Below are 15219 nucleotides of genomic sequence, written 5' to 3'. Positions count from 1 at the left end.
GAAGAGGATGTAGATGAAGATGAAATGGGAGATATGATACTGCGTGAAGAGTTTGACAGAGCACTGAAAGACCTAAGTCGAAACAAGGCCACGGGAGTAGACACCATTCCATTAGAACTACTGCCAGCCTTGGGAGAGCCAGTCCTGACAAAACTCTACCATCTGGTGAGCAAGATGTATGAGGCAGGCGAAATTCCCTCAGACTTCAAGAAGAATATAATAATTCCAATCCCAAAGAAAGCAGGTGTTGACAGATGTGAAAATTACCGAACTATCAGTTTAATAAGTCACGGCTGCAAAATACTAACGCGCATTCTTCACACACAAATGGAAAAACTGGTAGAAGTCGACCTCAGGGAAGATCAGTTTGGATTCCGTAGAAACGTTTGAACACGTGAGGCAATACTGACGCTACAACTTATTTTAGAAGAAAGATTAAGGAAAGGCAAACTTACGTTTCTAGCATTTGTAGACTTAGAAAAAGCTTTTGACAATGTAGACTCTTTCAAATTCTGAAGGTGGCAGGGATAAAATACAGGGAGCGAAAGGCTATTTACAATTTGTACAGAAACCAGATGGCAGTTATAAGAATTGAGGGGCATGAAAGGGAAGCAGTGGTTGGGAAGGTAGTGAGACAGGATTGTAGCCTATCCCCGATGTTATTCAATCTGTATATTGAGCAAGCAGTGAAGGAAACAAAAGAAAAATTCGTAGTAGGTATTAAAATCCATGGAGAAGAAATAAAAATTTTGAGGTTCATCGATGACATTGTAATTCTGTCAGAGACAGCAAAGGACTTGGAAGAGCAGTTGAACGGAATGGACAGTGTCTTGAAAGGAGGATATAAGATGAACATCAACAAAAGCAAAACGAGGATAATGGAATGTAGTCGACTTAAGTCGGGTGACGCTGAGGGAATTAGATTAGGAAATGAGACACTTAAAGCAGTACAGGAGTTTGCAATTTGGGGAGCAAAATAACTGATGATCGTCAAAGTAGAGAGGATATAAAATGTAGACTGGCAATGGCAAGGAAAGCGTTTCTGAAGAAGAGAAATTTGTTAACATCGAGTATTGATTTAAGTGCCAGGAAGTCGTTTCTGAAAGTATTTGTATGGAGTGTAGCCATGTATGGAAGTGAAACATGGACGATAAATAGTTTAGACAAGAAGAGAATAGAAGCTTTCGAAATGTGGTGCTACAGAAGAATGCTGAAGATTAGATGGGTAGATCACATAGCTAATGAGGAGGTCACCGATATGGCGGAAACGACCATTCACAATAACTCCCCTATCGCGACTATGATGTCATGAAGTAAACAAGACAACAAACACAAAAATAGTTCGAAAAACCATCACATACATATTCTGCTAAAAATATAATAAAAATAATGGAACAAGCAAGGGAAATTGGTGTTTTTTGGGTGGGGACAAACTAAAAATAAACACAAGCCACTAAACCAAATGACAAAAACGATAAAATAAAATGACCATAACCTTCAAAAAATCAACTAAAAACAATATCAACTGGAATCGAACACTTCCCTTGAGCTATATAGGTCAACAGAAACTATTGATACCAAATCATGAAACCCAAAACTACAACCACGTCCACAATCATCACTACCTCAAAAAACACAACAAACCAACAAAATTGGAATTGAACGCTTCCCTTGACCTATATAGGTCAACAGCAACTACAGATACCGCACTATAAGTCTCAAAACTTTCACCATCACCTCCCATAATCTTACAAAAAACATTAGAAAATCAAAATTGGAAACGAACGCTTCCCTTGACCTGTTATCCTTATGACATCTCCACATAAAGCCGCCCCTGATCTGAGATGCCGGAACTTTAGTAAGCCCCTTTTCTTCATGACACACTGAACACTCCATGACTTCAGCCAACAGGCCGAATAGCTTAAGAAATTTTATTAGAGACAACATACTGTCCCCCACCATCACCGACAACCGAAAACTGTTGACCTGGTCAGTCATATCCAGACCTACCAAAGACATAAACAAAGTGATTTAGCAAAATTCACACATGACGAACAGAAAAAAAAAACCTACAATCACGTCGACATAACAAAACCAAAATCGTTAACTCACTGAAAAATATTCCGCTGAAGGGACAGTCACCACCGATACAACACACGTGCAATGCTACCATGGAATTGAATCCCATACACCACATAACATGCTAACCATAGACACACCACCAGAGAGAACCACTGACCACACAATACGCCACCTATAAACACGCCACACACGCAAACTAAACCAAAAACATCACACAACAATACAAACACACCACCAGAGAGCACCACCGATCACATCAGAATGACACCTATAAACACGCCACTCTCACAAAATAAACTCCGCGCTGTCGTCACGTCACACACCACAACAGCCTTACGTCACGGGTCAAAGCCGACAGGTGGAATTGGGTGCTTCAGCTGACCCGACAGCAGTAATAGCTTCAAAAATAAATTGAAATCATATGTAATTGACAACTCCTTCTATACCATAGATGAATAGGAATAAATAAATCCATAAATATAGTATATGCATTTTGTGCCATTTAAGGGAATGGGATAAATAATAGAAATATTCATCTTTGACTCTGTATTGTAATACATATATATATTCGAAAAATCTTTTTTCATATGTGCATTTCTTGTGCACTTGACACGTTCCACATTGTAACAGCTACCATACCAGGCGATTGATCAATGGAACATGCAACCAACTAACTGCAAAATAGCTATGAATCTGCATACCTAAAGTGAAATGACCACATAAAACTACATGTAGGAAAAGCAGATGCCAGACTGAAATTCACTAGAAAAGTAATTCATCCCATACCTCCAAATATGACTCCAGCCCTTAACCTATGATCCTCCTAGCTTGGTGGTGTAAATTCAGGTCAAATAGGAAAGAGTTAAATGGTAGGCAGAACTTTGTCATTACACTATTAAAACATGGAGGAGGAGTGTAACCTTATATGGAAGTGGAGTGTCGTTGTTGTTGTTGTTGTTGTTGTTGTTGTGGTCTTCAGTCATGAGACTGGTTTGATGCAGCCCTCCATGCTACTCTATCCTGTACAAGCCTCTTCATCTCCCAGTACCTACTGCAGCCTACATCCTTCGGAATCTGCATAGTGTATTCATCTCTTGGTCTCCCTCTATGATTTTTACCCTCCACGATGCCCTCCAGTACTAAACTGGTGATCCATTGATGCCTCAGAACATGTTCTACCAACCGATCCCTTCTTCTAGTCAAGTTGTGCCACAAACTCCTCTTCTCCCCAATGCTATTCAATACCTCCTAATTAGTTATGTGATCTACCCATCCAATCTTCAGCATTCTTCTGTAGTACCACATTTTGAAAGCTTCTATTCTCTTTTTGTCTAAACTATTTATCGTCCAAGTTTCACTTCCATACATGGCTACACTCCATACAAATACTTTCATAAATGACTTCCTGACACTTAAATCAATACTCGATGTTAACAAATTTCTCTTCTTCAGAAACGCTTTTCTTGCCATTGCCAGTCTATATTTTATATCCTCTCTACTTTGACCATCATCAGTTATTTTGCTCCCCAAATAGCAAAACTCCTTTACTGCTTTAAATGTCTCATTTCCTAATCTAATTCCCTCAGCATCACCCGACTTAACTCGACTACATTCCATTATCCTCGTTTTGCTTTTGTTGATGCTCATCTTATACCCTCCTTTCAAGACACTGTCCATTCCGTTCAACTGCTCTTCCAAGTCCTTTGCTGCCTCTGATAGAATTACAATGTCATCGGCAAACCTCAAAGTTTTTATTTCTTCTCCATAGATTTTAATACCTACCCCAAACTTTTGTTTCTTTTACTGCTTGCTCAATATACAGATTGAATAGCATCAGGGAGAGACTACAGCCCTGGATCACACCCTTCCCGACCACTGCTTCCCTTTCATGTCCCTCGACTCTTATAACTGCCATCTGCTTCCTGTACAAATTGTAAATATCCTTTCGCTCCCTGTATTTTACCCCTGCCGCCTTCAGAATTTGAAAGAGAGTATTCCAGTCAACATTGTCAAAAGCTTTCTCTAAGTCTACAAATGCTAGAAACGTAGGTTTGCCTTTCCTTCATCTTTCTTCTAAGATAAGTCGTAGGGTCAGTACTGCCTCACATGTTCCAATATTTCTACAGAATCCAAATTGATCTTCCCCGAGGTCGACTTCTACCAGTTTTTCCATTCGTCTGTAAAGAATTCGCGTTAGTATTTTGCAGCTGTGACTAATTATACTGATAGTTCGGTAATTTTCACATCTGTCAACACCTGCTTTCTTTGGGATTGGAATTATTATATTCTTCTTGAAGTCTGAGGGAATTTAGCCTGTCTCATACATCTTGCTCACCAGATGGTAGAGTTTTGTCAGGACTGGCTCTCCCAAGGCTGTCAGCAGTTCTAATGGAATGGTGTCTACTCCCGGGGCCTTGTTTCGAATTAGGTCTTTCAGTGCTTTGTCAAACTCTTCACGCAGTATCGCATCTCCCATTTTATCTTCATCTACATCCTCTTCTATTTCCATAATATTGTCCTCAAATATTCTGCCCTTGTATAGACCCTCTATATACCCCTTCCACCTTTCTCCTTTCCCTTCTTTGCTTAGAACTGGGTTTTCATCTGAGCTCTTGTTATTCATGCAAGTGGTTCTCTTTTCTCCAAAGGTCTCTCTAATTTTAATGTAGGCAGTATCTATCTTACCCCTCATGAGATAAGCCTCTACATCCCTACATTTGTCCTCTAGCCATCCCTGCTTAGCCATTTTGCACTTCCTGTCGACCTCATTTTTGAGACGTTTGTGTTCATTTTTGCCTGCTTCACTTCCTGCATTTTTGTATTTTCTCCTTTCATCAATTAAATTCAGTATCTCTTCTGTTACCCAAGGATTTCTACTAGCCCTCATCTTTTTACCTACTTGGTCCTCTGCTGCCTTCACTATATCATTCCTCAAAGCTACCCATTCTTCTTCTATTGTATTTCTTTCCCCCATTCCTGTCAATTGTTCCCTTATGCTCTCCCTGAAACTCTGTACAACTTGTGGTTCTTTCAGTTTATCCAGGTCCCATCTCCTTAAATTCCCACCTTTTTGGAGTTTCTTCAGTTTTAATCTACAGTTCATAACCTATAGATTGTGGTCAGAGTCCACATCTGCCCCTGGAAATGTCTTACAATTTAAAATCTGCATAGACATGAAGAGAATATATGCTTCTGAAACGTGGTGCTGCACAAGAATACTGATGATTATCTAAAAAAGTCAAGTAACTCAAGGGATCTGGAAACGTTTCTAGAAAGCATGCAGGGGTAGTGACAACGGAATAGCCGTTTGCCAGAAATGATAGCATAGTGTAAGCACATACTTAACCCATCCATGACACGATTGGAATCCATTACATATTACAATCTGTACTAACTCATGAGGCTGTTGCAGCAACAATAATTACTTGTGTATAAAGAGCAGCTAAATCAAGTAAGAAGATTTACATGTTGAGTAAGCTAGATAAAGAGGCAGACATGTCATGTCTCAAAGAGGAACTCAAAACATTTACCTTTTGGCAGGAGCATGTAGAAAGTCCTGGGCTCAAGTTTCAAAGAATGTGCATTGGACAGATACGTAAGTAGTAGAATAGTTAATGATAGGAGGGATTCTCCATGGTTTACAGTCACTGTAATGGAATTCCCCAAGAAATGACTACTGCATAATAGAGCTATGAAGATTAGATCAGAGAGATGTAGAATAAAACATGTTTTGATGTCAAGAAACCAACACATTAAGTCTTCAATGACTACTGCGGAAGAATCTTATCAAAAGATCTCTCACAAAACCCAAAGATACTGAGGTCACACATAAAGGATGTCAATGAAACCAAAGGTTTCACATTTGTGTGTGACACAGGAACTGAAACTGAAGATAGCAAAGTAAAAATAGAAATGCTGTACAGTATTGTCAAATGTTCCTTTACTAAGGAAGGTATAGAAGTACTCCCCCAATTCACTTCCTGCGGGACTGCAAAGATGAGTGATATAAGAAGTAGCGTTCATAGCTTTGAGGTACAGTTCAAATTGCGAAAATTAAAGTAGACTCCAGGGCTCAATGTAACCCTCATCAGACTGTACACAGAATATGCAGCTCAATTAGCATGCATTTTAACCATAATATATCATAGATTCACTGAATGGAAAACTGTGCCTAATGACTGGAAGAAACACAAGTTATATTTGTTCACAACAATGGTAGCAGAAGTGATCTACAAAAGTACCACCCAATGTCATTGACATCTACTGGTTTTTGAAGTGTGGAACACATTTTGAATTCACACATAATGAGGAACCTCTAACAGAATCACTTCCTCCATGTCAAACAGCAGGGATTGTGAAAACACTGATAATGGGAAAACCAACTTATACTTTTCTCAAATGACATCCTGAAAGTAATAGATCAGGTCAGTCAGGTGAATGCAATACTTTTAGACTTGTGAAAAGTGTTTGCTGTGGTACCATAGCAACATTTATTACCAAAAGTGTGATTATATGGGGTATCGTATGAAACTTGTTGCTTCAGGTGTGCTGTATATTCATGACTTGCCAGAAACTATTAACAGTAATCTCAAACTTTTTCACAGTTTTGCTGTGACCTAATAATCACAAATTTGAAACTGTGTGCTTTACTAAACACTAAAATGTGGTATCCTATGACAACAATACAAAAGGGATCGGTCAACTCATACACACAGCTGTGTAACACTTTGTATACATACAAAATAGAATGACCAGATAGGTTCAGTCATAGGTAAGGCAAGTGCCAGACTTGAGTTAATTGAGAGGACACTGGGAGAATGCAGGCAGGCTGCACAGAGACGGCTTACAAATCACTTTTGCACCCAGTCTTAAAATACTGCACAAGTGTGTGGGACCCATAGCAAATAGCACAAACAGAGGTTACTGAACATATACAAAGAAGAGTGGCAAGAATGGTCACAAGTTTGTCCGACTCATTGAAGAATGTCTTGGAAACATGGAAAAACCTGAATCGGCAGGAGCTTGAAGATAAGATGTCAATTATCCCTCAAAAGCCTACTTACAAAATTTGAAGAATTAATATTAAGTGAGGATTGAAGAGCTATTCTTCAGCTCCAGACATATCACTGATGATAATAGTGATGCTATTTGGTTTGTGGGGCATTCAACTGCGTGGTTATTGATGTCCCAGTCATATCACTACTATAAGGATAATGAAGGTAAGATGAGACTAATTATAGGTAGCACAGAAGCAGTTTAAGATAAGACTAACTGTAGCTAGCACAGAAGCAGTTAAGTACTTCTGCTAGAAGGAGCAGATAAGCAGTTGTCAGCATCCCACTCAGACAATGAATTGATATTTAGTTAAAGTATGATGGCCATGCATGAATTACACGCAAAGCTTCCATGGATTGTAAATCGTGCTCTGGAGAAATATGTGTCAAATAAGTGGATTAAGGACAGAAAAGACCCACCGTGGTTTTAAGCGAAATTCAGTAAATACTAAGGAAGCAAACCCATTGCACTATCGGTTCAAAAGAGAACATGCTAGTGACAACAGGCAATAGCAGAGTCATGCAGTTGTAAAAAGATTAATGTGTGAAGTGTACAACTACTATCATCGTCATAACTTAGCAAAATATATTGCCGAGAACATGACACAATTCTGGTCCTACATAAAATCACTAAGTGGGTCTACTTCAGTCACTTGTTGAACAGTCTGATGGGGCAGTGGAAGACAGCAAAAGGAAAGTGGAAGTTTAAATATTCAAGTTTAAGGAATCGTTCACGCTGGGCAATCGTACAGACACACATTCATTCGACCGTCCCTCAGACTCCTGCATGGAGGACATGTAAATACGCACCCCAGACAAAGTTGTTCTTTCATTTGCATATTACATTGTTATCTCTGTGTAATATAAACTTATGCACATCAATATCTTAGTTCTGAAAATGGCTTAATGCCAAAATTGCAACTGTAAAATTAAACACTGACATCTGCAAGCAAGATGACTTCATTTAAAAAATTTGTAGATGCTATGGAAGCTTATTACAAGAAATTAACAGCAAATGAAGGAGTTGAAAACTAGTCAGTCACCAGGTACAGACACAATCCAAATTCGGTTTTACAAAGAGTAATCCACAGCATTCGCCCCTTGCATTTATCATGAATCTCTCGTCCATGACAAGGTTCCAAGCAACTGGAAAAAAAGCGCAGTTGACTCCTGTATATAAGAAGGATACAAGAACAGACCAATAGCCTTAACACTGGTTTGCTGCAGAATTTGTCAACATATTCCCTGTTCGAACATAAAAATTTCCTAGAGATGGAAAAGCTTCTGTCCACGAATCATCACGGTTTTAGGAAACATCACTTATGCGAAACTCAGCTTGCTCTTTTCTTATGATATGCTGCGAGCTATGGATGAAAGACAGCATGCAGATCCCATATTTTTACATTTCTGAGTAGCATTTGACAAGGTACCCCACTGCAAACTGTTAACGAAGGTATGAGTATACGGAATAGCCTCCCAGATGTGTGAGTGGCTAGAAGACTTCTTAAGTAACAGAAACCAGCATGTTGTCTTCGATGGCGAGTGTTCATCAGAGGCGAGAGCATTGCCATAAGTGCCCCACAGGAGGAGGATAGGACCACTCTTCATTTTCTATATACATAAATGATATGGCAGACATAGTAAGTAGCATTCTGTGGTTGTTTGATGATAGTGTTGTGGTGAACAGGAAGGTGTCATCATTGAGTGACTGTAGGTGGATACAAGATAACTTAGACCAAGGTTCTAGCTGGTGCGCTGAATGGCTGCTACCTCTAAGTGTAGAAAAATGTTAGCTAATGCAGACGAGTAGGAAAAACAAATCTGTAAATATTTAACATTCTGTTTTCTCACTGTTTTTGCAAATATGACAATGTACACCAAAACATAATTATGCCATGGGACGATACCAACATCCTGTATCAATACAGAATCAACTGATCCACATCGGGTCAAATATGATTAAAGCCTCAACCTTCGATGACATCCTCCATTGTCTTCATCAATAACAACATACTAATCTCAGAAACTTGATCTCGTACATAATCTTACTGCCCTCGCTGAACACTCAAGGACAGGGACGGTGAAGTAGGTTACGCAAGTGCAGAAAGCATGCAACAGATCTACCTTGCAGGTAGTCTACATTACCTGTGCCTGTATGAGGCTCAGCTGATGGGTGCCTACAGGCATCTGTCCCCAAGAGGCAGCATTGGAGGAGCCTACTCTAAGGCTTACAGCTCTTTTGTGACTATTTATTGTTTTGCACACTCAAATCAGCTTACTAATGGTCACTGCTATATCAATAGCTATGCAGCGAATACATGTTAAAGCAGTGTGTGAGGCATCACATGTTGTTCTGCCTTTCATGACAGTGGGATTGGAGTGGTTGAGTGCAGGAAGAAGGTTTTACAGCATAAATGATTGCAGGGATAGTAATGTCATATGGTTCGACAAGAATGTTATGGACGTGGAAGTTGATGGTACTGGAAAGATATAATTTACTATTTTCCAGGTCACATGTGAGAAACTCACAGCTTCCGCAGGTCAATATATTGTGGCACCTGGGGTCTGTATGGTACTGGGTGAAAAAGGAATGGGGGTGGTGGCGTGCTTCTAGAAGCTGAAGCTGTATTTGTTGGAGAGGGAAAGCAGGAGAACACAAGGTCTATGAAACAGTTGCTCAAGACGAACACCTGGAAGAGATGGCTGGTACAGGTATTAAGGGTCTTGGCGTTGGAGTAAATGCATTCGTCATGAATGCTTAGGTTGTAGTAAAGGGAGTATTTGATGTTGAAGGGAAGGTAACAGGCAATTTTGAGGAAGTGTTGCTTATTGTCTGGTTCTACACTGACTGAAGTTCAGTGGTAAGTACCAATAAGATTCAAGTTCATTTATTTACCCATCAAGGATAATCTCACTTAGACATATGATTTCTCATCATTCTACAATGAAAATAAATTGCTCAAAATATGCATACACCCAGAATATATAGGTACGCATTTATGAGGAGACGACAGGTGATTGGCCAAGGCCTCTGTGAAGGAACCAGCCAGACATTTAAATGAAATGATTTATGGAAAATACGGGAAACCTAAATCAGGAGGGCTGTACAGAGTAAACTCCATCCTCCTGAATACAATGCCACTTTCTGAACAACTGCACTGCCTCAGCCGGTTTGTCCCTAAATGTTCTTTAATTTACACACAATCTGCTCCAAATAACTTATATAATAAAATATATGTTTTCACTTCATCAGTGCACACACCAAAACCACCCTCTGATGACTCCTGGAGCACAAACATGTTGCTATGCTCCTTGCACTAACTATAGTCTGTTCAGAAAACAGAATCAGGTCCACAAATATGCAACTATGCCCTGTGCATGTCTTCATGTACCCCTCTTGATCTGTCTAAAACAAAGTTAGCATCACCTCATGATGAATGACATGTTTAGCTCAGTAGAAATTCCAGTTTTTCTTCTGACTGTTAGTGGATAAATAGTGTATTCACATTGAAGACTACCCTCCCCCCCCCCACCCCCCCACCCCACACTACCCCAATGTAAGCAAATGACAAGATATTTATAAAAGGAAGGAACAGGAGCAAGGAGGGAATAACAGAGAGGATAAAGAATATGGGGTCAGCCTCCCGTATGACGAGAGAGATATACAATAAAAAGAATATATCCACAGAGGCAAAGATAAGCCACTACAAGGCAACAGTGAGGAATGCAGTACTATATGCTGCTGAGATGATGAGACTAAGAAGAAATGGGCAGAACAACTAGAGAAAGAAGAGAGAAAAATACTAGGTCCCAAAAGAGGTGGATGCAAAGGCCTAGGGAAGAGTTGTACAGGAACATGAGAACAATATCTGGGGAAATCACACTCAAAAGGGCAAGGTTTGCTGGACATGTAGTTAGAATGAGTATGGATAGGATAACAAAGAGAGTGTGGGAAACAACAGGGAGTGACTAATATGCCAGAGATCAATGACAGAGAAGAATACAGGAAAAGATTAGAGTGTCACCAGTGGAGCCGACAGGAGAAAAGGACACTGAAGATCTCGGAAGAAGAGAAAGAATGAAGAGGTTCTGGGAGAAGAAAAGGAAAATACAGTCCACAAAGGGGCTACCCATGGCCCTACAGAGGCCATAATGCAAGAAGAAGAAGAAGAAGAAGAAGAAGAAGAGAAGTGACAAGATATTATTATCATGTTCTATAGATCTTCGCACACGATTTTCTTTGATCATTTATTTTAATGTGACAGGATGAACCACTACTCTGAATCATCTAAGTAATCTTTGCTTGTGTAGTATGCATTACCCTTATGAAGAATGGTTTAACTGTCTTTCTGCAGTCAGTGCTAAGGAAGGTCACTTTGTGTTTGGAAAAGGACAAGTTGAATTTCAATTGCGAAAAGGAACTGAACTACTGCACAAAGCAAAGGGTTTCTTGACCAGAGTTCCCAACACAAAATGATTTCAATGATAAATCTATACCGAACCAGAGGGCTCAGCCTCTGGGTACTGATGAATCTCTCTTCCACAAAATCCATGAGCAAGTTGAGGCCATCCTGGTTCCTGCAGCTAAACCTCTTATATGTTTGTAACTCTGATCCTCAGATGTGAAGCAGTTTTGGGTAAGGATGAAGTTTGGGAGGCAATCAGGTGGCTAAGAGGCCATTTGTGTTACGGTATTGAATGAGGTTGCACTGACGACAATGTGAAACGGTCCAGTTGGGAGAGGAATGAGAATATATTTGAGATGTTTTATGTTTGCTTTGCTTTATAATTTGGATATATGTTGCTTCCCCAGACCTGAAAGTGTTCAGTAGGGACTTTGAACACTGCTAAAAGGGGACAGCCAAAAGTACAAAACAACCAATCCTGCAAGAATAACCATCCAGAGACATTGACATTCCCACGTCACTCTGAATCATGCTCTTTCTTAAGACAGTTGTGAAAAAAATGGGCAGGAACAGGATGAGAAAATGGAACATCTGGAACTATATTATAGTTTGTAATAATGAGAGAATGATAATTTAGAGGCTAGATTGTAACTGAGAGTTGAAACTACATATTGCTAAAATAGCCTGTTATTAAAGAAAGTATAAGTCATACGCTATGCACTAAGTATTAAACAATATAAGAGCAAATTAAAAATGAATTTGAGTGTTGTTAAATAAGATACATTCACAAACTGTGACAGAAATTATGAAACATTTAAATATGTAATTCTTCTAAAAAGTGGCAGTAACCACAGAAATTAAAATTAAATGCAGGCACATGAAATTACTCAATAGACACTGTGTATCCAACAACAGAAATTAGTTACACACACACAACCATTAAGGTGATTACAAAGGTCATTAAATCACTAAAAGCTAGGAACCTGTTCATATACGACTATTTCTGATAGAAAAGCTGGTATTTTCAGCAATCAAGCCGATTTTTGTGGAAAATTATGTTTGGCATTAGGCTGTTTGATTTACTGGAACACGCACAACTAGCCGGTTTTGAGCTATTGCCAGTTTCAGATGCAAATACTCATCAATGTATTGCAATGTGTGTCAATCCACAATGGCATGATGACTGAAAACTGTTGTTTGAACCATTAACAACCCTCTAAATAGGCCTCAATTCTTGCAGTAAGTATATAAACTTTATTCTCTGACAGTTTTCACAGTACTTATTGCAATATTAAGAAAATGAGGGGACAACAACTTCTCAGTAAGATGATAAAACGGATGTTTTACTTCCAAACGAGCAGTTTTCAGCAAACTGTATAACACCATTGTAGGGCATTACTGAACACCAGTAAAATTGAAGGTTACAATCGAGCAAACAGGAAAAATCAAATATATAACAAAATATACATACAACAACATTTTTCAAAACTCACTCATGCTTCCCGGCTCACAGCAAGGCGATCCTTTGGAGCTTCCTGTGGCCACCACTGTGGTTTGCAAGTCTCTCCTATAATGCCCATCACAGTAATATTTTTTGCTGCTATGGCTTCTGTTACTCTCAACAGCCCCAGGCCAACTTTACCTTCCACAGCCCTCAATTTACCGACTGATTTTTTGGAGGAGTCTAGTAGCTGTATAGGTGCATCAGATGGTATTTCTATTTCTGGTTTGGACCTAAAAAACACTGGCATCAAGCGTTTCCTAACAACACCAGTATGGTGTGTTCGTGCTGTAAGTTCTTGTCCTATATAGCAACCTTTGTGAAAGCTTACACCATGCAGATAATCACTATTTGCTTCCAAGGGGAAAGACACTCCAGGTGGTAGGTCACATATGCCTTCTCCTATTCCTAAAACGTATCTGTGAACTCTGTAATTCAAGAATCCATCATATAATGAACTACCACCTAATTCTCTTGCAAAAGTATCATGAACAATTTCATCTACGGGAGCAACAACACGATATCCCAGTGCCGCTACTCTTGGATCGCGACATATGATCACATCATCACGATGACTGTAAAGTCCAAGAGTTTCAGGTGATACGATATCTTTGGCATACGAAACTTTCCCTTGTGAGAAATCTAATTCATCAATCGGTCTATAAAAAACCCATACTTTCAATTTATCGTCAGCAACATCTATGTCGATTTTCCTGCGTACTCTGTATAACTTAAGATGTTTTTGAAGTAAATGAATGTAAGACGAATCACATTCAATCAAAAGAACATTTTCTTCTCTAGTTTTATAAATTATTGTATCACACATAACACGTCCTTTTACGTTCAGAAACAACGTGTAAATAGAATTCATACTTTCTAAATGACGGATATCATTTGTTATAAGTCCTTGCAAAAAATTGTGAACATCAACCCCTTGCACCTTCAGAAGCCCACGTTGCGTAAGATTTTCTACAGCATACACATTTCCTCTTGATTTGGAAAATGATTCAGTAAATGTTCTACTGTTCAATGCGGTAAGTTGAAAACATTTCAGTGATCTCCTGCTCAGTAGCGTGAACATTCTGTATTCTTGATTATGTACAGTTCAGAGCAGTCTCCAAGATGAATCTGATTCTTATCTGTAAACGCTTGAAAAAATATGAGAACAACGGTTTACTTACAAACAACCTCAACGATAAGAGATATCTCATCGTATGCTCTGATTTACATTTTGCGGGAAATTAACGATCTACATGAACGACATGATTCCAAACATACCTCTACACACTTAGCACTCACTACTATGTAAACAATAATATTATTGTCAAGTTCCGACAGTAGCACCAACATCTAAAAAAAAGACACGATTTGTCGCCATACTGTGAAACTGGGCCACCACTGGCAATGAAAACTTGCACATGCCATGACACCAGAAGCCAGTTTCCATGTGTGCAATCAGTATTTCTTGTTGGAATTGTGTGAACAATATATTTCGTGTGTGACGGCGCAAAGTGCACTGTGTAAAATAGACCTCTTTGACATTGTCTAACACTTTTTGTGTGCGCTAATTATTCTGTTGTGTTCGCTGTAATTTTGTTTGTTCTTGAATGTGCAAATATAGTTATTAGTAAGATGTCCTTTTTTCTCCTTAATACTTATTCAGCTGCGCAAATTCCAATAGGTTATGGGCCCAGCGTGCATTTGGAATAAGTATATCAATAAAATAGTAAGGAGAAAGTATTGGAAAAAGTTCCAATTTACGTGAAGTGCGAGTTATCCTTACAAGACGATCGCAATTTTTTTTCCGCATTATTTTTCGGTGTTCTTTACGGCAATAAAAAGCAAGTTACCGTTAAGAATGAGTGCGGCACAAATTCCACAGATTGAAAGACTTATAGGTCGCGAAAACTATGCAACCTGGAAGTTCGCAGTAGAAGCGTATTTACGTTTAGACGACCTATGGGACGTGGTAGATGGGACAATGAAATCCACAGATCATAATTATTCAAGTAAGGATAGGAAAGCAAAATCAAAATTGATATTACTGATTGATTCGGTGAATTGTGTTCACGTTGAAAAAGCTGCTACAGCGAAAGAAGTCTGGGACAATTTACGAAGTGCATTCGAGGATGGTGGTCTTACGAGAAAAGTAGGATTATTACACGATTTAATTACC

The 15219-nt window shown here is 39.1% G+C and overlaps 1 protein-coding gene across 3 annotated transcripts in view; it reads right to left on the bottom strand.

Annotated features, from left to right (window-relative positions):
* The window catches only part of LOC126188182 (putative transferase CAF17 homolog, mitochondrial), a 67222-nt gene extending 52771 nt beyond the window's left edge, over positions 1-14451 (bottom strand). Inside the window, exon 1 of one of the 3 annotated variants that reach the window (XR_007537829.1) lies at positions 14225-14451. Coding sequence is in view for 1 of the 3 variants with exons in the window: in XM_049929706.1 (XP_049785663.1) it covers positions 13036-14124 (1089 nt within the window). In the remaining 2 variants the exon portion in view is untranslated. Of the gene's footprint in view, positions 1-13035 lie in introns of all 3 variants that reach the window. The other 2 variants (XR_007537828.1, XM_049929706.1) reach the window with 2 other exon arrangements.
* Positions 14452-15219: the final 768 nt, after the last annotated feature.

This window comes from Schistocerca cancellata, chromosome 5, assembly GCF_023864275.1.
Source record: "Schistocerca cancellata isolate TAMUIC-IGC-003103 chromosome 5, iqSchCanc2.1, whole genome shotgun sequence".
Lineage (NCBI taxonomy): Eukaryota > Metazoa > Arthropoda > Insecta > Orthoptera > Acrididae > Schistocerca > Schistocerca cancellata.
This window is presented reverse-complemented; position numbering and strand designations above follow the sequence as displayed.